The sequence below is a fragment of the Notechis scutatus genome, chromosome 2, assembly GCF_049901735.1.
Source record: "Notechis scutatus isolate UNSWTSFEM ecotype Mainland chromosome 2, rNotScu1.2, whole genome shotgun sequence".
NCBI classification, from domain to species: domain Eukaryota; kingdom Metazoa; phylum Chordata; class Lepidosauria; order Squamata; family Elapidae; genus Notechis; species Notechis scutatus.
The window spans coordinates 68,529,726-68,553,709 of NC_142010.1; the positions used below are offsets into that span (position 1 = coordinate 68,529,726).

The window sequence follows — 23,984 nt, forward strand, 5'->3', positions numbered from 1 at the left end:
AAAAAGTCAAGGACTACCTGTATGTCTATAACTGGGGAAAATGTTCTGTCATAGAGCAAAACCTTTTTAATGAAGATACCTCAAATGAGGTAGCTTATAGAATGCATCCAAAACCCAGGATCCACGACTCCTGTGGAATTGAAATTTGGCAAATTTTATAAAATATGACATAATACAAAATATCTTAAGCCTTTAAGATATATAAATTCCAATTCCTATAATTCCCCAGCCAATTAAAATCAGGAAGTAATAGTCTGCCTAACATTTTATTATGTGTTTGATGTGTTGTTTTTATATCTTTTTGCTGTACACCACCCAATCACTTGTAAAATGGATGGTCATATTGTTGGAAGAAATATCCTTCTGGGTTCAGTTCCAAGTGGGGAAAAAGACACTGAAAACATGGGGGCTGTTTGGAAGGTTTAATGGTGGACAGGACCACATGGCTTGGAGCTCCAGAGTGAAAAGGAAGGATGATCACATGCTTCAAGGTGAAGGAAGAGATCAAAAAAGGGCTGAGGTGCTGAGAGTGCCTGGGTTTTATAACCTTTGTTGGGATTTGAATTGGAGCTTGTTTTTAATTGGTTGACAGACTCCCATGAGGCCATGCAGGGGCAACTCTCTAAGCTGTCCTGAGTTCCAAGCTTGGTTGAGCCTTGCTGGTTGATGATGCACTGAAAGGGCTTTTGAGGGTGCTAACTTCCTACAGTATAAATTTGATAAATGAGAAAGATAGCTAAGATGTTGTCCAATAAGTATTTCTGATATATACAGAGCCACCAATACAGAATAGAAAGCTATATAAATTGAATAAATAAAGGAAGGAATAAACAATTTCCTATATTGATCACTTTGTATGTTTATATCCTGCCTTTATTATTTTTACAAATAATTCAAGGTAGCAAACATATCCAATTACATCTTCCTCCTCAAACCACAACAACCTATGAGACTGGTTGGGAAAGAATGCTACTGCATATTAATGGTTCAAACCAATCATATCATGAGAACTAGGTTTTCAACTACCTGGCTTAATGTACTTTGTGCACATAACAAGCACAAAAGGAAAAGATAAGGTTACAAGTCACAGGGCATGGTGGTTAAAGCACCAGGCTAGAAACCAGGAGACTGTGAGTCCAAGTCCCACCTTAGGCATAAAAGCCACCTAGCTGATTTTTGAGCCAGTTTCTCTCTCTCAGCCCAATTCATCTCACAGGGTTATTTGTTTAGGAAAAAATAGGAGGAGGAAAGACCATTAGATATGTTTGCTACCTTGAGTTGCTTATAAAATAATAAAGGCAGGATAAAAGAATAAAAAATAGCATTCTCAACACTTGTGGATGTTTGCTTACTATGCTACCTGGTTGCCACCCACTCACTGGTCATATTTGCATAATATCACAAACTTGCTAGCCATATTTAGACAAGTATGTTATGCAACCCATACACTTTAATTAAACGTTTGGGATGCTGAAGAAACTATAAATTACTGCATGGGTTAATTCTAAACCATATAATTAAGTTAAACCCAGATAGTCATGCTGGTAATAAAGCCATTTTATTCATTCATTCAATTTTCATAGCTGCCTATCTCAACCAAGTGACTGTACAGTAAAACCAAGAAACAGCCCTTAAGACATTCAGAGGTACAGAGCCAGATTTTTAGAGCCTTGCAAAGGCTCTAAAACATTCTAATCTGCAAGGGGTGAATATTCCACAGAAAATATTATATTTTATTCCACCTTTTGATGTGGGTCAAGGCATCAAACAGACTTAATGCTTCCGCCCCCTATTTGCCCTACAGCTACAACCTCTGTGGTAAGTTAGGCTGAGTTGCTCATCCAGTTTTCGGTGTTCCTCATGCACGAAGACCAACAGGCCAGTGCAAATGCATGCGCCAGAACCCAGAAGAGCAAGGGGCGACGTCTGGCGTGGCCAGAGAGATGGCTCTGCATGCCACTTCCAGCACGCGTGGCATAGGTTCGCCACCACGGGTCTATAGACTGTTAGCTATGCAATTTGGGGATGAACACCCTTCAAATGGTGTGGGAGTATGAATGGATTTCAAAAAACATTGCAGACTACAGGAAACAGGAGCACCACTCAGGTGATCCTGAGGACACAGATAAACCTCCAGGTGCTTCAACGACCCTCTAAAAGGATGCAAATGACCAGCTGTCTGCAAGGAGTATAAATAAATCCTTCCATTCCCCACCATCCTGTCAGAGCTGAAGAAGCTTCTTGGATGAGAAGCGAAACGTCTTCAAAGAAAAACCAGAAAGTCCAGTTGCCTCTTGAAAAAAAAAAAAAAAGCACCTTTGGGTCACAAATGACAAGGAGGCGAGGGGAGGACCTTCCTAAGGGCGGGCAGGTAGGCCCCGCCGCGTCTCGAAAGAACGAAGCTGGCTTCCGTTACTTGGGAGGCACAGAACGCCGCCCTCGAGCCTCCCGGGTTACGCAACGAGCCGGGAAATTCCCGGGCGCCGCCCCGAAGGAGGACTGCCTTCCGCGTGGCGTCGCCTGACCGACGTTCTCAACCCGAGGGACGTCGCGCCTGCGCGGTCGCCTCCGGTGCGCGCTCCAGCGAAAGGAGGCATTTCCGCGCTTGAGGATGGCCAGCCGGCCGGCAGGGCGCCCAGTCATGGAGGCGGCCGAAGTAGGATTAGAGGGCGGAGAAGCCCCTACTGGTTTAAGGCCGGATGCCGCGACGCAGCGCGCTGAGCTTATGCCACTTCTGAAAATGGTTCTGCGGCCGGGAGAGTCCTGGTGAGCCTGTTAGGGGCCGGTGGCGAGAAGGAGGCCGCGGCCGACGGCTTGTTTCCGGCCCGTCCTCTGGTGTCAGGTTTAGGGGAAGGCCGTGCCCCCTCTCCCCTTCCCGTACGCCCGCCCGCCGACCTACGGGCTGCTGGTTTCTGAAGTAGGCCGCGTATGAGGCGGGCGCGGAGGCCGGCTTGGAGCGCTCGGGTTCTGTCCCGAAAAGGTTTCGGAAGCGTCAGCTGTTCGTTGCTGAGTCACTCTGGTGCCTCGTTCGCCTCCTCGGGGGTTTTCTTTTTGTTTTGTTTTTTCATCTTCTCTCCATCTCTGCTTTTTGCTTTTTTTTAAAAAAAAAATTGTTTTGTTTTTGTTTTTATGGCAGGTATTTGATTGACAGTCGGTGGTTCAAGCAGTGGAAGAAATATGTGGGCTTTGAAAGTTGGGATTTGTATAGCGTTGGCGAACCCAACGTCTTCCCAGGACCAATTGACAACTCCGGATTTTTTACAGGTAAGAATTACCCAGAACTGATTTTGAAAAGGACTCAAAAAGGGGAAGGCAGGTGATCCAATGTCAGTTTGAGTGCATTAGCTCCTCCTACAACACACACTAAAATGTTGTAACCTTTGAGAACAGATTGCTGCCCCGTTATTATTATTTTTTAATGTGGCTACTGACAAAAAAAAACCCAGCCCACTTTGATTAAGGAGGCAATCATAATTAATAGTTGACCTTGAAAAATCTCTGAAAGATTTATCTTAATGTTTTATCTGGCTTCCCGTATAACTTTTTCTTGCTTTCTTACCATTTCATTACTCTTAAGTTATGCCTAGAACTCAAAACTGAATTGTTGATACCTTTATATATACAGCACAGTATATCTTTATTAGCTGTCTTAGTTTTTATAATACCTGCTTAAAAAAGGCAAATCTCTCTTCATATCTACTTTCCTTTTTTTTTGTTTAGTACTATTTTTTTTTTTACTTCAAGGTGGGTTTCTATTGTAATAGGACATGGAGTATATTTATAAATCTGAATTCTCCAACTATAAATACAGTTCTGAAATAGAAATATCCAAAGTATATGATGGATCCAGTAGAACAGGGGTGTCAAACTCGTGGACCGTGGGCCAGATGCGTCATGTGCTGGCCATCCCCACCCCCAGTTTAGCGAAGTGGGAAAAGTTGTGATACGTCACATGATGACAACGTGCCATCCCGAGTTTGATACCCCTGCAGTACAACATACTAATTCAATACAGGTAATCCTCGACTTACAGCCATAATTGAGTCAAAAATTTCAATTGATAGTTGTCAAGTGAGTTTTGCCCTATTTTATGACTTTTGTCACAGCTGTTAAGTGAATCACTGTAGTTAAGTGAATTTGGCTTCTCCCATTGACTTTGCTTTGTTGGAAGCCAGCTGGAAAGGTTACAGATCTGTGTCATGATCACATGACACTGGGACAGTGCAGCTGTCATAAATATACGCCAGTTGCCAAAAATATACGCCAGTTGCCAAGTGCCTGAATTTTGATCATGTGATTATAGGGATGCGGCAGTGTGAAAACTGGTGATGAGTTACTTTTTCAGTGCTGCTGTAATTTTGAATAGTCACTAAACAAATGGTTATAAGTTGAGGACTACCTGTATAAGTTAAAATAATATAATCTCACTTAACCCTAATTGGAACTGAAATTTATATCATTAAGCAAGAAGTCATTAGGCAGCAGCTGTCATTTTTGCCCAGGAAATAATCACTTGCACCACTGCCTTTCTTTTCTGCGGCCTCCCTCATATTATTCTCACCCTGGCTATTGGAGGGAATTAAATGGTCTGCTGTTTTTTGTTTTGTTTTGTTTTGCTCTGCAAATGTAAATTGTGTCAAAATTTATTTTGATATAGTGAATGAAATAGCTCATAGTCTTATGTCTCCTTTTCTTTTTTAGATTCAGAAACTCAAACTTTGAAAAAGCACCTCATTGAAGAATTGGATTATGTACTGGTTCCTACTGAAGCTTGGGATAAACTAGCAACTTGGTATGGTTGTATGGAAGGACAGAAGCCAATTGTGAGGAAAGTAAGTATTCGTGTTCCTTGTATCTCCTAGATATTTAGAAGATTGTAGAGAAGGCCTTTTTTTGCATATTTACAGAAATTGTATAAATTTCCTCTAACTTTGTCAGAGGAAACACACTTTTTATAAATAGCATAACTGATGACATTTAATGTGAATGTAAATTGTAGTGTGTTACATTTAGATATAAAATTGAAGAACTAAAATGGAGAAAGCTGCCTATTTCCACCCAATAGTTAATATAAAAGGTATCAAAAATTAATCTTCAGTGCTTATATCTTGCATATTAGTTATTAATCTAAACTTCAGAGTTAACTAGGTGAGGTCCATTACATACTTAATTCCATGTACTGTACACGAAACAGAGTAAACATATTCATGCAAGCTAATAGAATGGTTTTTTTTTTATCAAAGATGAAGAAAAGTGTGGCTTTAAGAATATCATGCTGTATGTAGAGAGATGATACTGGGGAAGGAGATAGTAGAAATGAAAATTTCTTAAAACATCTGTGACAAAAAGTTATTCTTATTTTAAAATGCCTAACTATACCTTGTAAGATTTACCATATTGATGCCATTGCATGATCAAGGCTTGCTTTATTTTAAAACCCTAATTCGGAAGCCTTTTATATAGAAGTATTTTAATGGATTGAAGAGTCAGTTGACTAAATTTCTACCTGTGTCATCATTGAATTAAAATTGGTTGTTTTTTAGAATTTTATTAAGTCTGTCCCAATATTTGAATGTTTATACATCATCATCATCATAAGCTTGACACCCGTGTATTAAAAGGAAGGGAAATTTAAGGAATATGGGAGCATATTGATTTTAATTTGTTGCTTCTTACTAATGAGGGTTTAATAAAATGACAAGATGCAATAGTAAACGTTGGAGGAACCAGGGACATTCAAACTTTGAACAACAAGTAAAGAATAATAACAAAGATATAAAATATTAAATAGAAATCCAGTTGAAATGTCTTTTGTCAGTTGCAGCATAATATGGAAAAAGTAGATGTTCCTCTAATGAGTTTTCTGCTCATTGGATTTCGTACCATGGGTAGCCAAAGAGAATGGGTAGACCCTTAATTTGCAGCTTAGGGGGCTAATGTGTTTACCTCTGATGTCATCATTTTTTCTTTGCATAGTCTTTAGTTCATAGCGTGGGATGCTATGCTATTCTAGTTTAGTGCTTTGATTAAGGCAGAAACTTCGATGAAAATATTTCAATTCTGTTATCATATAAAGTGTACGTAGAGACAGAGTTAAGACATTTTGTGCATTTGGCATTCACATTGATATTTCTCCCTCCACTACCTTGTCTGTTGTTTTCCACTGTATAATATCTTTATTCTAACTTTGGACACTTTGCCCAGCCTGGCAGGGTGCTTCCTATTTTTTTTTTTTTTTGTATGTATCTTCTTTTCTTCCTTGTTCTCAGCTTGCATAGTTGGACATGGCAATGTCATAGTAGCATTGTCAAATTACAGCCTAAGGGATGCAAATATTATTAAGTGCTGTTTTTGCCATTGCAGTTCCTCTGTCTGCTTTTTTAAAATCCAATATCACAATTCTGATGTTGAGGAATGCTACATTGTAGCATCCCCAATGACATGTGGAATATGCAGAGTAAATTTTGTTCCTGATACCACCTATACAGTATTTCATTATTTCCAAGAGTGTGTATCTATTTTTGTTCAAGTGTGTGTGGAGAATAAGAAGCTGGCTTTGGCTTCTGCTTCAGGTTTAGAGAGAAAGTAGTAATTCAGAGTGTCTGAAACTTAAACAGATGGGAGCTCCTCTATTTGTTCCTCTCATCCCTCTGGCATGTCCTCTAAAAGGCTCAGGGTGAGTGCTCTTTTAGTCTTCCTAGGTTGTATGCATGTCTATTCACAGAGAACACTTCTCTTGGAGAGCTAACCGTCTCCTCTACACACACATACTTATGGGGATACTCTCAAATCAGATGTATCCAGCCATCAGGAGGATGCAGCTTCCTTTGGGCTTCAAGGAGAGGAGTTTTGCAAGTTCCCCTTCAAAGGTTTTATACTGCTCATATAGATTCAGTGGCTATAATCAGGAGTTATACTTATAATTTAACAAAAAATGCCATTAAAAGTGTCATAAGCATGACATGGGCGGCTATATAGATTAAATTTTAAAACTTCCAAAAATAAAGCTTAGCTCCAGATTGTTGAGGCATCAGGTCTTCGTTCTCAACTGGAATATTTTCCAACTTTGCTGAGCAGGTAAGGAAAAGTAAGAAAGTTTCTGTTTAGGGCAGGATGCACAAAACATTTCAAATTGAGCAGTTTTAAATATGAGCCATGTTATTTCAGATGCAAAAATGCTCTTTTTGTAATCACAGTGGGGCAGTTTGAATTTGAAGCAATTCAGAGACTCGGTATGAATAAGAACTAATCAATGCATGTGTGGGGTTTAAAATGTTTTGTATACTATTTGTTCTTTTTTCATTGCTTATATGTCTTGCCCTTTGTTCTAAATGAGTCTGTGTTGCCACTTTCCAAATTTTTGACATAAACACAACATGCTTATATTAATATTAATATTTTGACATAAGATAGTTTTAGACTCAGTTGATTTTATTTATAAGAACAAATATAATTTTGACTGCAGATAAAGCCCATGATCTCATTCTTTTTGAAAAAAACTTTTATAAGTGATGTTTTTTAAATAGGTTGTGGAGTATGGACTGTTTGTTAAACACTGTAAAGTAGAGGTTTATCTTTTGGAGTTGAAGCTGTGTCAGGACAGTGATCTTACAGAACTTGTGGACTGTTATTTCAGCAAAGCAGATACGATTGGTGAGTATGATGCAGGATATGAAATTGTAAAATGTAAGAATTAAATTGGACAATTATATTTTTCTGAAAGTCTTATTTTATTTCATTTCAATTTTATTATTTTATTCGGCACCTGCAGTGTTCTTGGCAAAGTTTTTTGGAAGTCATTTGCCCTTGTCTTCTTCCTAGGGCTGAGAGAGAGTGACTGGAAGGTCACCCAGCTCACTTCATGTCTAAGGCAAGACTAGAACTCATGGTCTTTCCGTTTCTAGCCCAATGCCTTAATTACTACACCAAATTAGCTGTCTGATTTTAATTGATTACAATAAATATACATTTTATGATTATGTTTTAAAAATATTTTTGAATTTATAATATTCCATATGTTTTCCCATCTTTTAGACATCAATACTGAGCTTTGTACTTGCTCTTTTTCATATAAAAATCCTATTTCTAGATAATTATAGTAGTAGTTGAATATATTAGTTTCTGTTCCAAAACCCCTAACTTCATTTTTAAACCAAAATGATTCATAAGTTTTGCTCAAATTTTTACACACACACACACACACACACACACGAATAGGATAGTATGCAAATATGTGTAATACATATATGTGTTTGTTTGCGCGCACACACACACACACACACACAAGTTCAAGTAGGACAGTATGAGAATTGGCCAAGCCAGTTTGTGCATGCTGAATCAGAAATGTATTCATTAGTTTAAAAAAAAATAATCCAGAAGAAACATGATTTCTACAAAAAAGCCAATTAATATACTTTTAATAAGCCATTTCAGCCTTCAATGTAATTATGTGTTTGTTTTATTAGCTACTATTGAAAAGGAAATGCGAAAGCAATTTAATATTCCTGATGGTAAAGAAGTCAGACTGTGGAACAGATGTACAAGTAATGCTTATGAACAATTAAGCAAACTCGATAGCACCATACAAGATGCAGGGCTTTATCAGGGACAGGTAAGAAATATAAATATATTTTTGTTTCTGAGGTTACTTAAACAGGCTGCAATTTTTAGGGTCATCAATTTTTACAAAATATTCTGAATATGAAGTGGATTCTGGAATATTGTGCATTCTGCATCCAGTAATGTTCATATGGAAGTTACCCCTCTGAAAATCAGCTCCTGTATGACAACTGTTGTGTGACAGTACGATTGGAAGTGACCTGAAAAAGTTTGTTGAAATACTATATGTAGGTGTTACTTTTTTTAAAAGTAGCTGCTTGTTTCAGGATTGGGAGTGATTTAATTGGGCTTTGAAATTTTTTTTTTCATGTAGCATTTGTATTTTTCTATAACACTGTTGAATATTTTTATCCTGTTAGGTAGTGTTAATAGAACTGAAAAATGAAGATGGTTCATGGCCTAGACAATCTTCTCTGACAAAGTAAGTATTTGTCTCTCACCTTTCATGTTCTGTGACTCAATTAAATCTTTGCAAAATTTGATTGCCAAAGCAAGGTGGCATATTGCAGTATGTAATCGGAACTAATAAACTCATTTAAATATGTGAATTAATAATGTACCATATTTTTCCATGTATAAGATGATACTTTTTCTTTAAAATGTTTATCTAAAAATGGAGAGGCGTCTTGTTACCCGGGGACCCGAGAGGAGAACCACAGTTTGCCCAGGGTCAGGTTGGCCGTCGTGGGAGTTGTCGCCCATTCCTATCTACCTATTCTGCTGCACATGCAGGAGGAGCCTCCCATGATGGCCAACTTGACCCTGTGCGAACTGGTTGTTAAATTACACACACACACACACAGCTATCAAAGTGGACCCTGGGCGCTGCACTGCAATGGAGAAAGGGAAATGGAGTGTCCGGCATGAGGGAAGGAGGAGGAGAAGGGAAAAGAAAGAGGGAAAGCGGCCTCCTTCCCTTGCGCTGGCTGCTCCATTTCCCGTTTCTCCATTACTGTGCCATGCTGTGGAGCTTGCTCCACCCACCACCATCCAGATGCCATGGCTTCCCCCAAACATTTCTTTGCCTACCTGATTTCCAGTTCCGTTGCATTTCTCGCCATCGTGTGCAGGGAATTTGTTTGTTGGATTAAAAAAAAAAAAGTTCAATCAATTCCAACTCAAGATCCAATATCTCATGAAGTTGGGAATTGATTGATTGAACCTTTTTTTTCAGTCCCACAAAGTTTTGTTTCCCTGCACACGACGGCGAGAAATGTGACGGAGCTGGAAATCAGGTAGGCAAAGAAATACTTAGAGGAAACGAGGGCATCTGGGTGCCAGGCGCTGAAACGGGCCCATCTCTCTCTAGCAGTTGCCCAGACCTACCGGAGGGAAGGCTGGCATCTACCAACACTTAAACGTGGCTCTGGCTGGGAAGGGGCAGTAGTATGGGCACTGCAGGCAAGACTCCTGCTTGCTTCAGCACTCTCCCTTCCGCCAGCGCTTTGGCCCTGGGCTGCTGTCTTATGCGCAGGCTCCGCCCCCACTGCCTGAGACAGTTTTCGCCTGATTTCTGAATTTTGGGTAAGGGGGGGGGCAACCTATACATGGGTCCGTCTTATAGATGGAAAAATACAGTAACTGTCTTAACAGAATCTATTTTGGTTAGATTTATTTTAAAGTCAGTAATAAATCTGACCTAAGAAGCCAAGAAATTCCAATAATACACAGCTCATTTGATGATTGTTTTGGTTAGTGATTGTTTGCAAATATGGTACTAAATGGAGTAAAAAAAAACTCATCTTCTGATCACTCTGGCATTTATGAGCCTGACAGTGTGATTAAGATCTAGTCAACTGATTAAGATCTAGTAGTCACTTTTAGGCAGGAGTAGAGAGTCTGGAGGATTCTAATTAAGATCACAAAGCTGAACTTGGTAACTTGAGCTTAGTTTTTTTAGGAAAATGCTGGGAGAAAAACAATTCAGGAAGAGATAACTTTTTAAAGCAATTTCTTTACATTCAAAATGCAAAAAAGATGGAAGGATCAGACCCAGGACACTACAAGAGAACTTTGACATAGCAGCAATCCATGATCTTCAGAGTAGCTTTCTCTAAGTTACATGTTCACTTAGCCACCATTTCACTTAACAACAAAGTTGCTGGAATGGATTGCAGTCACAATGAGGGGAAGTTGTATAGGTAGTAAATACAACCTTATTTGGTAACATACCATGGAGCAATTTTGGAACAGATATGTTTTAGATCAGTGGTCCCCAACCTTTTTGTACCAGGGACCGGTTTCAAGCAGAAACATTTTTCAAGGACCGGGGGGAGGAGAGAGAGAGAATCCGACTTTGGTAGTTTGCTTGCAGACGTTTCATTACCTGACTAGGTAACATCTGATGTTGTTACCTAGTCGGGTAATCAACGTCTGCCAGCAAACTCACCAAGTTCAGGGAGCGCCTTGGTCCTGCCTCCCTCAGCCCCATCCCTCAGGTGTCTCCCTCCTCCCTCCCTCAGGTGTCTGCCTCGTTCCTCTCTCAGTCACTCTATCGCTCCTACAGCAGCCCAGGAAGAAACTGCTTCAAAGAAGCCGGGGTGGGGGTGGGGTGGCTTTTCCTGTCGCCACAGCTTCCCGAAGCGCCCGTTTCACCCCCACCCGCCCGCCCGCCCGCTCGCGGTTCAATCCACAGTGCTCCTTTCTACCTGCCTGCCTGCCTGCCTTCTTCGTTTCGGAGCAGCTTGGCTGATAAAAAGAGGCGAATAGTTATTATTCTCAGCCGAAGCTGCTCCCAAACAACCAGACAGGCAGGCAGGCAGAACAGAACACTGTGGATTGAACCGCGAGCGGGCGGGCGGGCGGTGAGTGAAACGGGCGCTTCGGGGAAGCTGCGGCGACAGGCTTGACCCCCGGCTTCTTTGAAGCAGTTTCTTCCTGGGCTGGTGGAGGAGCGAAAGAGCGACTGAGAGAGCTGAGCCAGAGAGCAGGACAGGCCGGTTGCTTCCTCCCTCCCCTTCTTTCATTTGTGTCCTTGATCCCGATCCCAGCAGCATTCACCGGGCGAAGAAAGCCGCCATTTTTTTTTTAATTTTTTTTCTTTGCGGCCCGGTAAAGAGTGCTCCACGGCCCGGTGCGGTCCGCGACCCGGTGGTTGGGGACCCCTGTTTTAGATAACTTTTGAAGGAAGATTATATAACTATTCATTTCTTACATTTCTGTAAGAAACTATTCATCTATTTGTCACAATAAGCCATTCATGTGCAGCAACCATCTAAAACCAGTTCTAGAGATTGAGAGAAATTAAAATATTAGCTTTCAAATTTCCATTTTTCAAAAAATATAGTTTCAGATGTAAAAGTGTTGTAGCATCTAAAGGTTGAAAATATGTTAGAAATTTTTACTGAAGTTTGGTTTGTTTGTTAAGAAAAATAAACCTTCCGTTTTATATTAGATGGCTCAAAAATTTTCTATGTAATGGATAGATGAATAACTCTAGAATATCCCTAGCTACCTCTTGAATTTGATATGTTGTCATACTTTGTCCTATTGTATTAAAAATCCAGAACAAATAAGCTAATGAACACTTATCAAAACCCCAATTCCAAAACCAGTGTTTAAGAAATCATGAATGTTATCTTAATGCTTTTTCCTAGTTCGTGTACTGCACCTAGCAGAAATCTAGCTACCTCTTCAAAAGCACCAACAAGCTCTTGCTCTTCAGCATCTGCCTCTTCAGTCATTACAAATGGTGATAGCAATAATTCCTATGGTTTGAACTGTTCCAGCCTTGGTAAAGGGTAAGTAAGAATATTCTTTCTATAGATATTTATTAGAATCCCTCCTTTATTAAATAAAGCTGTATCCTTTAGGACTGTGATGGCGAACCTATGGCACACGTGCCACAGGTGGCATGCAGAGCCCTCTCTGCAGGCACGCAAGCGATCTGCCCAACTCAGCTCCACCGCGCATGCGCGCCTCCCAGCTGATTTTCGGGTCTGTAGATCACAATAACCTCCCCCATCCTATTTGCAAAAACCTTAACTTTTTGCCTTACTAGCTGGCCCCGCCCCTCCCTATCTGCCCCTCCCACTTCCAGAGTCACGCACGCTGCCTAACAGTTCTTTGGCTGCTCTGGTTCCTGCTCCTTGCTTGTTGTTGTTGCCGCTTGTTTGCTTGCCTGCTTGCCCTGACTCCTCACTTGACTACATAATATTTGGTAAATTGCTGACTTTGTGACCCCGCCCACTCTTCCCTCGCTTGCTTGCTGTGGCCCAAGGCCAGCTGCTCCCGCTCCTGGCCCGCTTACTGTTGGTGCCTGCATCCACCCCCTTGCAAGCCAGGAGCGCTGCCACTGGTTGCTCCCCTGTGCCTACCTTGCGCCCCCAGTGGCTTTTAACAATGCCGCAGGAGAGGCCCGGGATCCATGTGAGCTGGGGGGGAGAGGGGAAGCATGGCTGGCTGGACGCTGCCTGAAGCGCGATTCTGGCAGAGGAGGAGCGGGTATCCCTGTGCCCCTCACCCGCTCATGCCGCTGCCACCAGGAAAGGCCGTTGGTCTGCAGCTCACCTGTGTTGACAACAGGAGCAATAAACAGAGAGGGAGGGTATCGCATGGGAGATTGCGGCATCGGAGCTGTTCCCAGGTGTCCCCTGGCCTGCGAGGGGAGGGCGCAATCTCCCGCGCTCCACCCACCCACCCCAGGAACCTCAAAGCCCTCCCCTCCCCTCTGGCACCTGCTAAGCCTCGTCCCACCTTGCTTCTTTTCCTCACCAGAAGCGCTCGCACGCCCAGTGGGAAGGAGGCAGCTTGGCAAGGGGCAGAGGGGCAGCGAGCACGTTGCGGCTCATGGGGTGGGGAAGAAGCATGAGAGATTGTGCCCTCTCCTCCTGGGAAGGTGAAGCCTCCCACTTGCAACATCTTTGGCATCTGAGTGCATCGCTGGCAGCCACTTCGTGCGACTCAGGAGTTCCGTGCTCTTCCCTCTGCTGCTCAGCCTCCTTGATGTGCAGAGGCGGGAGGCAGCAGCCACAAGGCGTGTTTGCTAGGGAGCTAGGCAGACTGCAGGAAAAAAATCACCCCTGCCTTGCTTGGCCCCACCCCTTCCAGTTGCTCGGTTGCCTGGTTGCCGCCCGTGTCTTTTTTAAAGCTCTCATTTAGCTTTTTTATTTTTTATTTATTTGGTTTGATTTGTCAATCACTTACAAGATAATAGGTATAAGTATAAACATGAGTAAGAATACAGGAAATAGGTATGAATAAATGGGGACAATAGGACAGGGAAGGGGAGCACGATGGTGCACTTATGCACGCCTCTTACAGACCTCTTAGGAATGGGGTGAGATCAATAGTGGATAGTTTGAGGTTAAAGGAGTGGAGGTTAGAGGATGTAACAACAGAGTCAGGTAGTGCATTCCAGGCATTGACTTAGCTTAGCTCCGAGACCAAAAAAAAACCAAAAAAAAAATCCTGATCAGCCAGACTTCTATTTCTAAGCAGGAGAGAAAGCCATGATCACCTGAAGTGGCTCCCCTTGAGCGCGGAGAAAGGTTGCAATTTAATCCCCTTTACCTTCCAAAAGCCCCTTCCCTCCTGCCTTGTCTCTCAGTGCCTCTTCTCCGCCTACAGGAGGAGCCGCATTCTCGCGGTGATTGGCTAGCCCTGCAGCCGAGGGGAAAGCCCTGATTGGCTAGCCCTGCAGCCGGTGATTGGCTAGCCCTGCAGCCGAGGGGAAAGCCCTGATTGGCTAGCCCTGCAGCCGAGGGGAAAGCCCTGATTGGCTAGCCCTGCATCCCAGATACAGAGAGAGAGATAGGGAGAAGGAGAGGGAGAGGGAGAAAGGGAGAGAAAGAGGGAGAAAGGGAGGTGAAAGAAAAAGGGAGAAAGAGGGTGAAAGAGAAAGAGAGTGAGAAAGGGAGAAAGAGGGAGAAAGAGAGAGAGAGAGAGATTTAGAAGGAGAGGGAGAGATGAGATGTTGCTTATTATGGGAAAGGGGAGTTATCTAAGCAAGAGTCCCCTCTTCACTTTACCCCACCTGAAAGGGAATGGGGGTGTTGTTATTTGAATAAAATGAAAAGTATTTGTACCTAGTGTGGGAAAAGAGATGAAATCTACTTAAGTGTAGAGAATGCCCCATTCCACCTCTTTCCCCACACTAGGTACAAATACTGGATTGCTTTCTTTTCATTTTATTCAAATAACAACAAAAACAGGACACCACCACCCCCATCTCCTTTCAGGTGGGGTAAAGCGAGGAGGGGACTCTTGCTTAGCTAACTCCCCTTTCCCATAATAAGCAACATCTCATCTCTCCCTCTCTATCTCCCTCTGTCTCTCTTTTTCCCTCTTTCTCTCTTTCTCCCTCTTTTTCATCTCTCTCTCTCCCTTTTTCTTTCATCTCCGTTTCTCTTTCTCACTTCCTCCCTCTCTCTCTCTTTCACCCTCTTTCTCCTTTTCTTTCATCTCCCTTTCTCTTTATCTCTTTCTCCCTTTCTCCTCTCTCTTTCACCCTCTCTCTCTTTCTCCCTCTTTCTTTCATCTCCCTTGAAGAGATGGAATGGGGCATTCTCTACACTTAAGTAGATTTCATCTCTTTCCCCACACTAGGTACAAATCCTGGATTGCTTTCTTTTCATTTTATTCAAATAACAACAAAAAACCCAATATAGTTCAGTATGAATTGCCTTTCCACTCCCTCTTTGATGCACTTTTTTACATTGGATATCTAGTTTAAATGCCAAAGAAAAATCAATGATATATTTTTCAGACCTTTGGAGGCTCACACTGTCAATCGTTCACACTACTCAAAGCTATTCGTTTAAAGTAAAACTAACAGGTGTGAATTACGTTTTAGCTAAAAATGGAGCTTTAATTCCAGAATTTTGTGTTTTTGTAGACTCCAAGACAGTCTTGAATACCCAAAAATGAGTGCAGCAAAAAAAGCAAAAACAGATAGCGGAAGATCATTCCAAGAGGCCTGGACAGAGTCATTTGGAGTGATTGAACGCAGTGGGAAAGCATTATGTATTCTATGTAATGAAAGTGTTGTGTGTCGCATATCAAGTGTCAGGTGGCACTTTGAGACCAACCACAAAAGTGTTGCTGAACTTGGTGCAACTGAAAGAAAACAGTTTATTGAAGGGAAATTGAAGAATTATCATTCCCAGTCTCTTAGTTTTTCCAACTATCTTTCCAGAACAAATTATCTGACAGCTGCTAGTTTTCAAATTTCACTGTGCATAGCAAAACATGGGAAGCTCCTTTTGGATGGGGATATTATCAAAATGGCCATGTTGTCTGGCAGTAATTCCCTTTTTCATGATTTCCCAAACAGAGATAAAATTATTAAACGCATCTCTAAGGTGCCACTTAGCAGAAATACTGTTAAAGACAGAGTCCAGCGCATGGCAAGTGATGTTAGTCAGCAGCTCACCACTGACTTACAAAAGGCAGCCTGTTACTCCATGTGCTTGGATGAAAGCACAGATGTAAATAATCATGCAAGGCTAGCAATAATTTTTCGTTATGCTGTTGGTGACATCATGAGAGAAGAGCTGGTGAAACTGGTGTCTTTGCCTCAAAGAACACAAGGGATAGATATCTACAATGCTGTGATGGAGGCTTTTTTGTCACAAGACATAAAACCAGAAAAAGTGGTTTCAATTACCAGTGATGGGGCACCTTCAATGGTGGGGGCAACATCTGGTTTCATACAGTTGTTTGTAAAAGAAACAAAGCATGAAGTCATTCAATTTCACTGTATTGTACATCAAGAAGCTCTTTGTGCCGGGGAAAGCAGCAAAAAACTTGAAGATGTACTCAAAGGTGTCACAGAAATGGTGAATTACATCATGACTTGTGCTCTGAATTTTCGTCAGTTTAAAGCACTTCTTGAGGAGGTTCAGGCACAGTATAATTGTTTACTGATGTATAATAATGTCCGGTGGCTGAGCAGAGGACGAGTGCTGGAGAGATTTGTAGCCTGCTTGGATGAAATCAGGCTGTTTATGAATGAAAAGGGGCAGGAATATCCACAGCTCACTGATATGGCCTGGCTTACCGACCTCATGTTTTTTACTGATTTTACAGTACATTTCAATTCACTGAACAAACAACTACAAGATTTAGGGAAAACAGCAGAAAGAATGTTTTGTGATATCAAAACATTTGAGAGAAAACTGCAGGTTTTTGAGAGAGACCTTGAAAGTGGGCAGCTGAAATATTTTCCAAATCTAAAAATGCATTTAGAAAATTCTACAACATTTGCAGACAATCCTACAAGCCATCAGGAAATCTACAAGGAATTTTCTGGCATTGTAGCAGCTGCAAAGGTGACTTTTAGTAACAGGTTTTTACAGTTCCGTAAGATGGAAACAACTCTGTGTTTTCTTACTTCTCCAGATAAAGCCAAATTTGAAGAACTTAATCTTTCCTGCTTACACTGGTTAAATTTAGAAAATCTGGAAATGGAGCTATTGGAATTCCAAGAAAGCTCCATGTGGAAAAGTAAATTCTGTGACCTGCGTGAAAGGCTTGAGAATATAGAAAGGATGACAAATGACAGCGCAGTTAGTTCTGAAATTGAAATCCTTAAAGTGTGGAATTGTCTGCCAAATAATTTTAAATCAATGAAAAAACTTGGGATAGCTTTCCTTACTTTGTTTGGATCATCACATGCTTGTGAGCAGCTGTTTTCAGCTTTAAATTATATACAATCGGACACAAGAAACAGATTAACGGATGACCTGACACATGCAGCATGTGTTGCTCTCAAATTTACAAAATATGAACCAAGGATAGGAAAATTATCAGCGTGCATACAAGAGTAAAAGTCACATAAATCAAAAGCATGCCAAATGCAAACTTTTAACTTCAATAAAAAGTTATTTGTATCATTGAAAGGGCTGTTATTGTGGGGGGTTTTTTCAGAGAAAAGTTGATCACGCATGAGTTTTTTCTAAACTAAAACATTATTTAGGTTAAATTGCCTTGTTGTCAGGGGTGGGGTTCTGCCAAGGTGGTAGCTGGGTGGGAAGATCAGCAGAGTTCCCCCGGCTCTTGGCTGTCCTTTATTTCCTGCTTTTTCAACCTTAGCTGCTTTGCACAGCTGAGGTTGAAAAAACAGGAAAGAAGAGGATTTTCAAATGCTGCGCACCCGTGTGCAGCGCTTGTCGGCACAGCTGATCATTTCTTGCAAACACTCTGCACGTGCGCAAAGCGCACGTTAGGCGTGGCCGTGCTCATGGCCGCACGCAAAACATGCGCTCACCATACCGGTTGTAACACCAGTTGAATCCCATCCTGCGTGTTGGCACTTCACAATAAATAAGTGGGTTTGGGGTTGCAGTTTGGGCACTTGGTGCCGAAAAGGTTCGCCATCACTGCCTTAGGAAGTCTTAATCCCTGTATTTGCAGTTAATAGTCTTTATACACACAAAAAGAAAGCCAGTACATTGTAGTGGTTAAAGTGTTGGACAAGGAGCAGGTAGACCCAAGCCCTGGTCCTGTCGTAGTAATGAAGATTAAATGGGTGATCTTGGCCCAGGCTCCTCTTAGTCCCTAAATCAGTGTCAGTGTCTTTGACAGGCTGGCTGATAAACAAAAGCCCTTGTTGCATCATGCTTTGGTAACCTTTACTGTAAGAACTGAGTTGGGCAGCATTTACATGTACTAAGATGATGATGATGATGACTGTGATTATGAACAACAGCAACTAGGCAAATATAATGCAAAAACAAGTGGAACCTGCCACCACTGTGATACATGCTAAGAGCAACAGCTGCATTTTGCACAATGTTAAGGTAGAATATTTTGGCTTTGCTCTCAAAGCACTGTATTTCTTTGTCAGGTACTATTCTGTTAAAAGAGATTTACTCTGTCCCTTTCCCCATAACTATCCTGTTATATGTAAGAGCTGATGACAAAATGCTGCAGTGTAATAGAGCTTTCCAAGATCAGCATGTGATTGGATTGAAGTGGGAAGTATAAAGAAAATCTGTGCTCTGCGTTCTATGGACATGTGAAAGCCCAGAAACAGGAAATGTTTGGCAAAAAGTTTTTGCTTGGACCCTTTCTTAAAAAATTCAGAATAATTATTTTTAATATATTATAACTTTAAACAATACAAAAATAATTCATGGAAAGGCACAATTGAAAATATATAAAAAATAAATGAAAAGTAGATAGTCCTATCTCAATACAGGAAAACCTTCAGTAAACCCATATAAACAATACAAATTATAGAAACAAAGATTAAGATTAATTGAAACTGCTGATAATATTAATGTAGCAGAATATACATTTTGACATTTGCTTGTTCTCTGCTTAATTTTTTTTTCTCCAGAAAAATTGGAGCCTTCTATATCTTTTTTTTTCAGTAGAAGACAAAAAATCATTTTTTTCTAATGCTTATTATTTTGTTTTTAATATTAACTTTAATATTAAGTATAAGAAAGGTACTACCATTGTTTTTTTAAAAAAACAAATTTTATTAATTTTCAAAGACAATACACAAACAAACAAAACATAAAACATAAAAACATAAAACATCTTTTCTGAAAGCTGCTTATTGAGTTTTAACAAAACAAATAAAACATCTTATTTGAGTACAGCTTAGTTCCAGGTTATCACATTTCCATACAGACACAATTTCATATGCATATTCATCTCTTTTTCCAACTTCTCACTATTTCTCCCTTTACTTCTCTCTTAATTTTCTTTTATGGTTATCTCATTTTCTTATTCAATTGTATTTCTTTTACCTAGATTTCTGTATCTTTTTATTCATTATACTTATACTTTCATCTGTCTTGTTTACAATTTCATATGTTCTCTTCCAACATTCTTCCAAAATTTTATTAATTTTCAATAGACAAACAGACAAACAAAACACAAAACATGAAAACATAAAACTTCCTTTTGGAAAGCGGCTTAGCCCCGGGTTACATCTTTTTGTACAGACATAAATCAAATTCATGCTCACCTTATATACCATTTCATATCTTATTTAACATTCTATATTTTCTATATGTCTTCTCCCCTCTTTTCACTCTCTTAATTATATTTTATTTATTTCATCTCAATTTAAATCATTATACTTGTATCTTTTGTCTGTTCTTTTTCAATTATCTATTTATCTTTTCTCTTTAATACAAAATTTCTCCTGTAATCACTGGTTGAAGTATGACGCCTATCTATCTTTCCCCTAAATTTAACACTTAAAATAATATATAATTTCCATTCTGATTCTGCTTAGTACATTCTACGTACTACATTTTAAAATAAGAAAATAATAAGTTTATAATATAGTTAAAACAATGTTCCATAGCAAATTAAAACTCTATCATTAAGTCTTAGACATTTTACACATTCCCTTTAATATTTTATTAACTCATATAATATTCCAATTTTGTAACTCTATTTCAAATACAAATACTACAATACAATCTTATGTACTTTTGCAGAATCTCTTTTTTAATTGTATTTTACCCTTTGTCTCTGAAAAAAACCTGTTTTTTAACATCTTGTTTCAAACCTTTATAACTTCTCTTCCCTTTTTCCCTTCCTTTCTTGTCGAATCTAGCCTTTTTACCCCCCCATCTCTTAATCTCCGCCCTCTTAGTCTCCCCTCTCTGTTGTATTCCTCTTTTCTGTTGCTTTCTGACATTGTATCGATTTTTCACCTTGTTTTTCCCTTTCTTGGTTGTTTTTTTAAATCTTGAATTCTCCATTCTCTTTCCCCTCTTTCCCTTTTTGTCCTCAACTAAAATTGTTTGTTCATTAAAGATGGCTTCTTCTTCTTCATCCCAGCCTTCTTGTTGCTGTAATTTCTGGTAGGTAGAAATCGCCATTTCTAAGAAGTGAAAAACAGATCCAGAAGAGCCCTTGCCTTCTTGTTCCTCTTCTTTTAGCTTTTTGAATTCCATTTCAATTTTTCAACAGATAATGCCATTGTGAGATTTTTTTTTTAAACAACCCAAATGTTTTTAGTCTTTCAAAAAATAGTTTCCAAAAGTCCCAAAGTCACCAAGCAATCCAAATCAACACAAACTGTTTCATTTAGCACTTTCTTCTTTTTATATTTTCTCTTCCTGGGGTAGAATTCAATTACAAAGTACCAAAATGTATTTTTTAGAAGTCTTATTGCAGTTTATCTCTGATCTTATAAACTCCAAGCAGTCTCCTCCAGCAAAGTCTTAATATAAATTCTTTACCTCTCCCTTCCCACTTATAGCAAAAAGATTTTAATTTTTAATTCCAATGTTCAGAAATCTTTAGTGTTCCCTTGGGTTTAATTTTCAAATTTAATTACCTTCTGTTGCCAAAGCGGGTTTTTCCGATTTCCATCTGCTATCTCCGTAGGGAAGGAGAGTGAGAAAAAACAAACTCCCTTTTCACTTTCATCCGCTGCTTTTTACGATCTTCTTAGGGAACAATGTATCTTTAAGAAAGTTGAATTTTCAGGGTATTTAGATGTTACTTGTTGTCCCGGTTCAGCCAAAAACTTTCACTTTCTCAGCTTCTTCCTGCACATTCTTGTCCGGCTGAAAGCTTCTTTGTGGCGGCCATTGCTGACCGCCGCTCCACCGCCTTTGGAAAAGGGAGTTAAGCCGGCTGAGGAAGGGGGTTGCGATTCCCCTGGACCCCTGCCCAGATCTCCCCTATCTTCAGTTACCTCTATGGGGTAACTATAGCCTCCAAATCCAACTGGATCGGGGGCACTCCAGCAGCGAGCGCAGCAGGAACCACGCACGATCGCGGATTCCTGCCGCCGCCGAAGCCTTGCAAACTGGAACTCGGTATTACCATTGTTAAGGTTTCTAAAAAGCTGCATTTTCAACAATTAAAATCTAAACTAAATTGATCAATGCATTTGTAACTATTGAATTATTTTTTCAGTTTTCTGTAATCTGTATAAATATAGTCACTGTATTAGCTTCCATCTGGTTTTTGAATCACTTCAATATGCTGAACATTTTTAAGTCCTAGGTGGTTTAGATCTGAGCTTCATGTACTCGAAATGTTGCCTCTATAATGGCACCTTAGGTCTTTTCAGGAGGCCTTGCTTTAAAGATTTGCCTTCGTTGAATTTGGAGAACTGCTTCAGATGGGCTCCTCTCATTGGACACTTCCTTCTTTGGTGTTCACACTAGTTCACATTAGAAAGTGGAAATAGTATAATGTTGGGAGGCGAGGCTTAAATGGCATTTTGATATTTGTTTAAACAGTATGGAAATATTTTAATAAAATTTATTAATTAATGTACGTTCATTCACATAAATACGTGTCTGCAGAATGAAATGCTTTTGTTAAAAACTGGACATCCCAATAGAGATTTGTGGGAGCTACATCTAAGGAATTGCTTTGATATTATATAAATTTATATATTAAATAATAATTAGAATGCCAGCTATGTCCGTCTTGTTGTTGTTTTTGCAAAGTCCTACAGTGCGTTAGCATGCTGTGATGTGCCTTTTCTTTTTTCAGTGGCTCGAGCTTTTCTTACAGTTCTTACAACAGCAGAGAAAGTCTTCAGTCACAGCCTGGACTCTGTGGGCTCAGTAATCTAGGAAATACATGTTTCATGAACTCAGCTCTGCAGGTAAAGTGTCAGTTAAGAACATATAATGATAGATTTTCTGTTCAGGTTTTATATGAAAATTTATATTAAAATATGGATTGGTAATCTGCTTTCTTAAGGCCTTTTACAACCCTCAGCCTAGTTTCATAGAGACTTCATAGAAAGAATGTCTCCACCTTGGCTCCATCAATCCAGCTTGTTACTAATGAAATGCAATCCTCAGTGAAACTGTTGCCCATCCTAGTTTGGTAATATATATGTGCTGTTAGGCTCCTCAACAGTTTGAAATGTGACACAATCATTTATTGGGTGGGATAGGAACATGAAAGTGGCTTAATATCTTTGTTCATCCATGTTACTGAGCATTATTATCTATGCTGCTTGGTTCCTGGTTTTCAGATACATTTTCCCCAATGTGACTTGATGATTTCCTGTATTGAACTTAGAACACTCTCTGTGTATAGTATGTGATTCTAATATAGAGCTTCAAAGCCTTGCTCTCACATTTTTGAGTGGTTAATCTTTATACTTTTAATTTTTAAAACTTTGAAGCTACTTTTATTTCAGTTTCTCTATAACTTTAATAAAAGTAATTTCAAAGTTGTTTGAAACATTACAGTGTTGCAGTATTTTAACTGGTTAGTTGGCCTTTTGTTGAATTAATTGTAATTTGTTGTCTGCATTTCTCTACATTATTTATTAGGAAATTTCATCCTTTAATGTGTACATTTTTAAACTCTTAAAAGATAAGAAAATCCAAGCAAGTGTGTAGAAAAGTGTTAAATATAAAAATAAAACAGTACAGCTACTGAATTTTTTTGCTTTATGGTCTCCAGCGATATCCATACAATTCCTAACTAATTATTACATAATTTTCTAAATAGCATTCTGCAATTTTAGCAAAAAATTTTAATTGTTGGGAGGGAATATAGCGGCTATAGCATCATTTTCTCACATAATTCTCTTCTCATTTTTTTTAGTGTTTGAGTAATACACCTCCCTTGACTGACTATTTCTTGGAAGATAAATATGAAGCTGAAATAAACCAAGATAATCCTCTGGGAATGAGGGGAGAAATTGCAGAAGCATATGCAGAACTCATCAAACAAATGTGGTCTGGGCAAAATTCTTATGTAGCCCCTCGTATGTTCAAAGTAAGTGTAATATTCATCACAATTAAGTGCTGTATCTTTTCTAATGTTTTGTATACTCTATAAAGCTTTATTGTTTATGTAGTATATAGTATAAAGCTAAACTTTTCTGGTAGGAGGCCTAGATTGAATTTAAGATAATTGCAAGAAAATCCCATATGCAATAGTGTAAGTTATGGAGACTGGAAAATGTGCTTTGTTCATGAAGCAAAGACATTAGGTCATATAGGTTTAGCTGAGCCATTCTGAATTGGTTAAACTAAAGTCCAGAATATTTTGGTTGTTGTTGGTTTTATCCATGTAAAATTTAGAAGGATCTTACAAATGAATTGGGCAATGTTAAGCTTCTTGCCTTTATTACCTTTTAACCTCCTTTTCATAAATTCTATGCCAAAATCTTCCACCATATCTTCCCATCAGCTGTGCTGTTGAATTACATATCCATCCAATGATCAGTTCCTCTTCCGAATATTCTAGCATCTTCCTTTCCGATAGGTGCCAACCTGCCACCTACCTCTGTATTCACCAGTTTGTACCTAATTGGTCCACCAGCCCCTTCCTCATTTTCAAACACTTTGTTTCTCCTTATCTTTCACTGGCAACTACTGAGGATGTACTTGACCAGTCCCTTCTCTATTTAAACACTTACGTGCTGGGGCCATATGCAAACCCAAATGCCTTATGTTCTGGCCTCG

The 23,984-nt window shown here is 39.8% G+C and overlaps 1 protein-coding gene across 1 annotated transcript in view; it reads left to right on the plus strand.

The window, feature by feature from the left end:
* The first annotated feature begins 2,532 nt into the window (after positions 1-2,532).
* The window catches only part of USP4 (ubiquitin specific peptidase 4), a 53,322-nt gene continuing 31,870 nt past the window's right edge, over positions 2,533-23,984 (plus strand). The window contains exons 1-9 of the mRNA XM_026673311.2: positions 2,533-2,766; positions 3,137-3,264; positions 4,702-4,832; positions 7,527-7,653; positions 8,466-8,611; positions 8,979-9,040; positions 12,216-12,359; positions 22,045-22,159; positions 23,119-23,292. Of these exons, the coding sequence (XP_026529096.2) occupies positions 2,612-2,766; positions 3,137-3,264; positions 4,702-4,832; positions 7,527-7,653; positions 8,466-8,611; positions 8,979-9,040; positions 12,216-12,359; positions 22,045-22,159; positions 23,119-23,292 (1,182 nt within the window). The 5' untranslated portion in view covers positions 2,533-2,611. The remainder of the gene's footprint in view (positions 2,767-3,136; positions 3,265-4,701; positions 4,833-7,526; positions 7,654-8,465; positions 8,612-8,978; positions 9,041-12,215; positions 12,360-22,044; positions 22,160-23,118; positions 23,293-23,984) is intronic.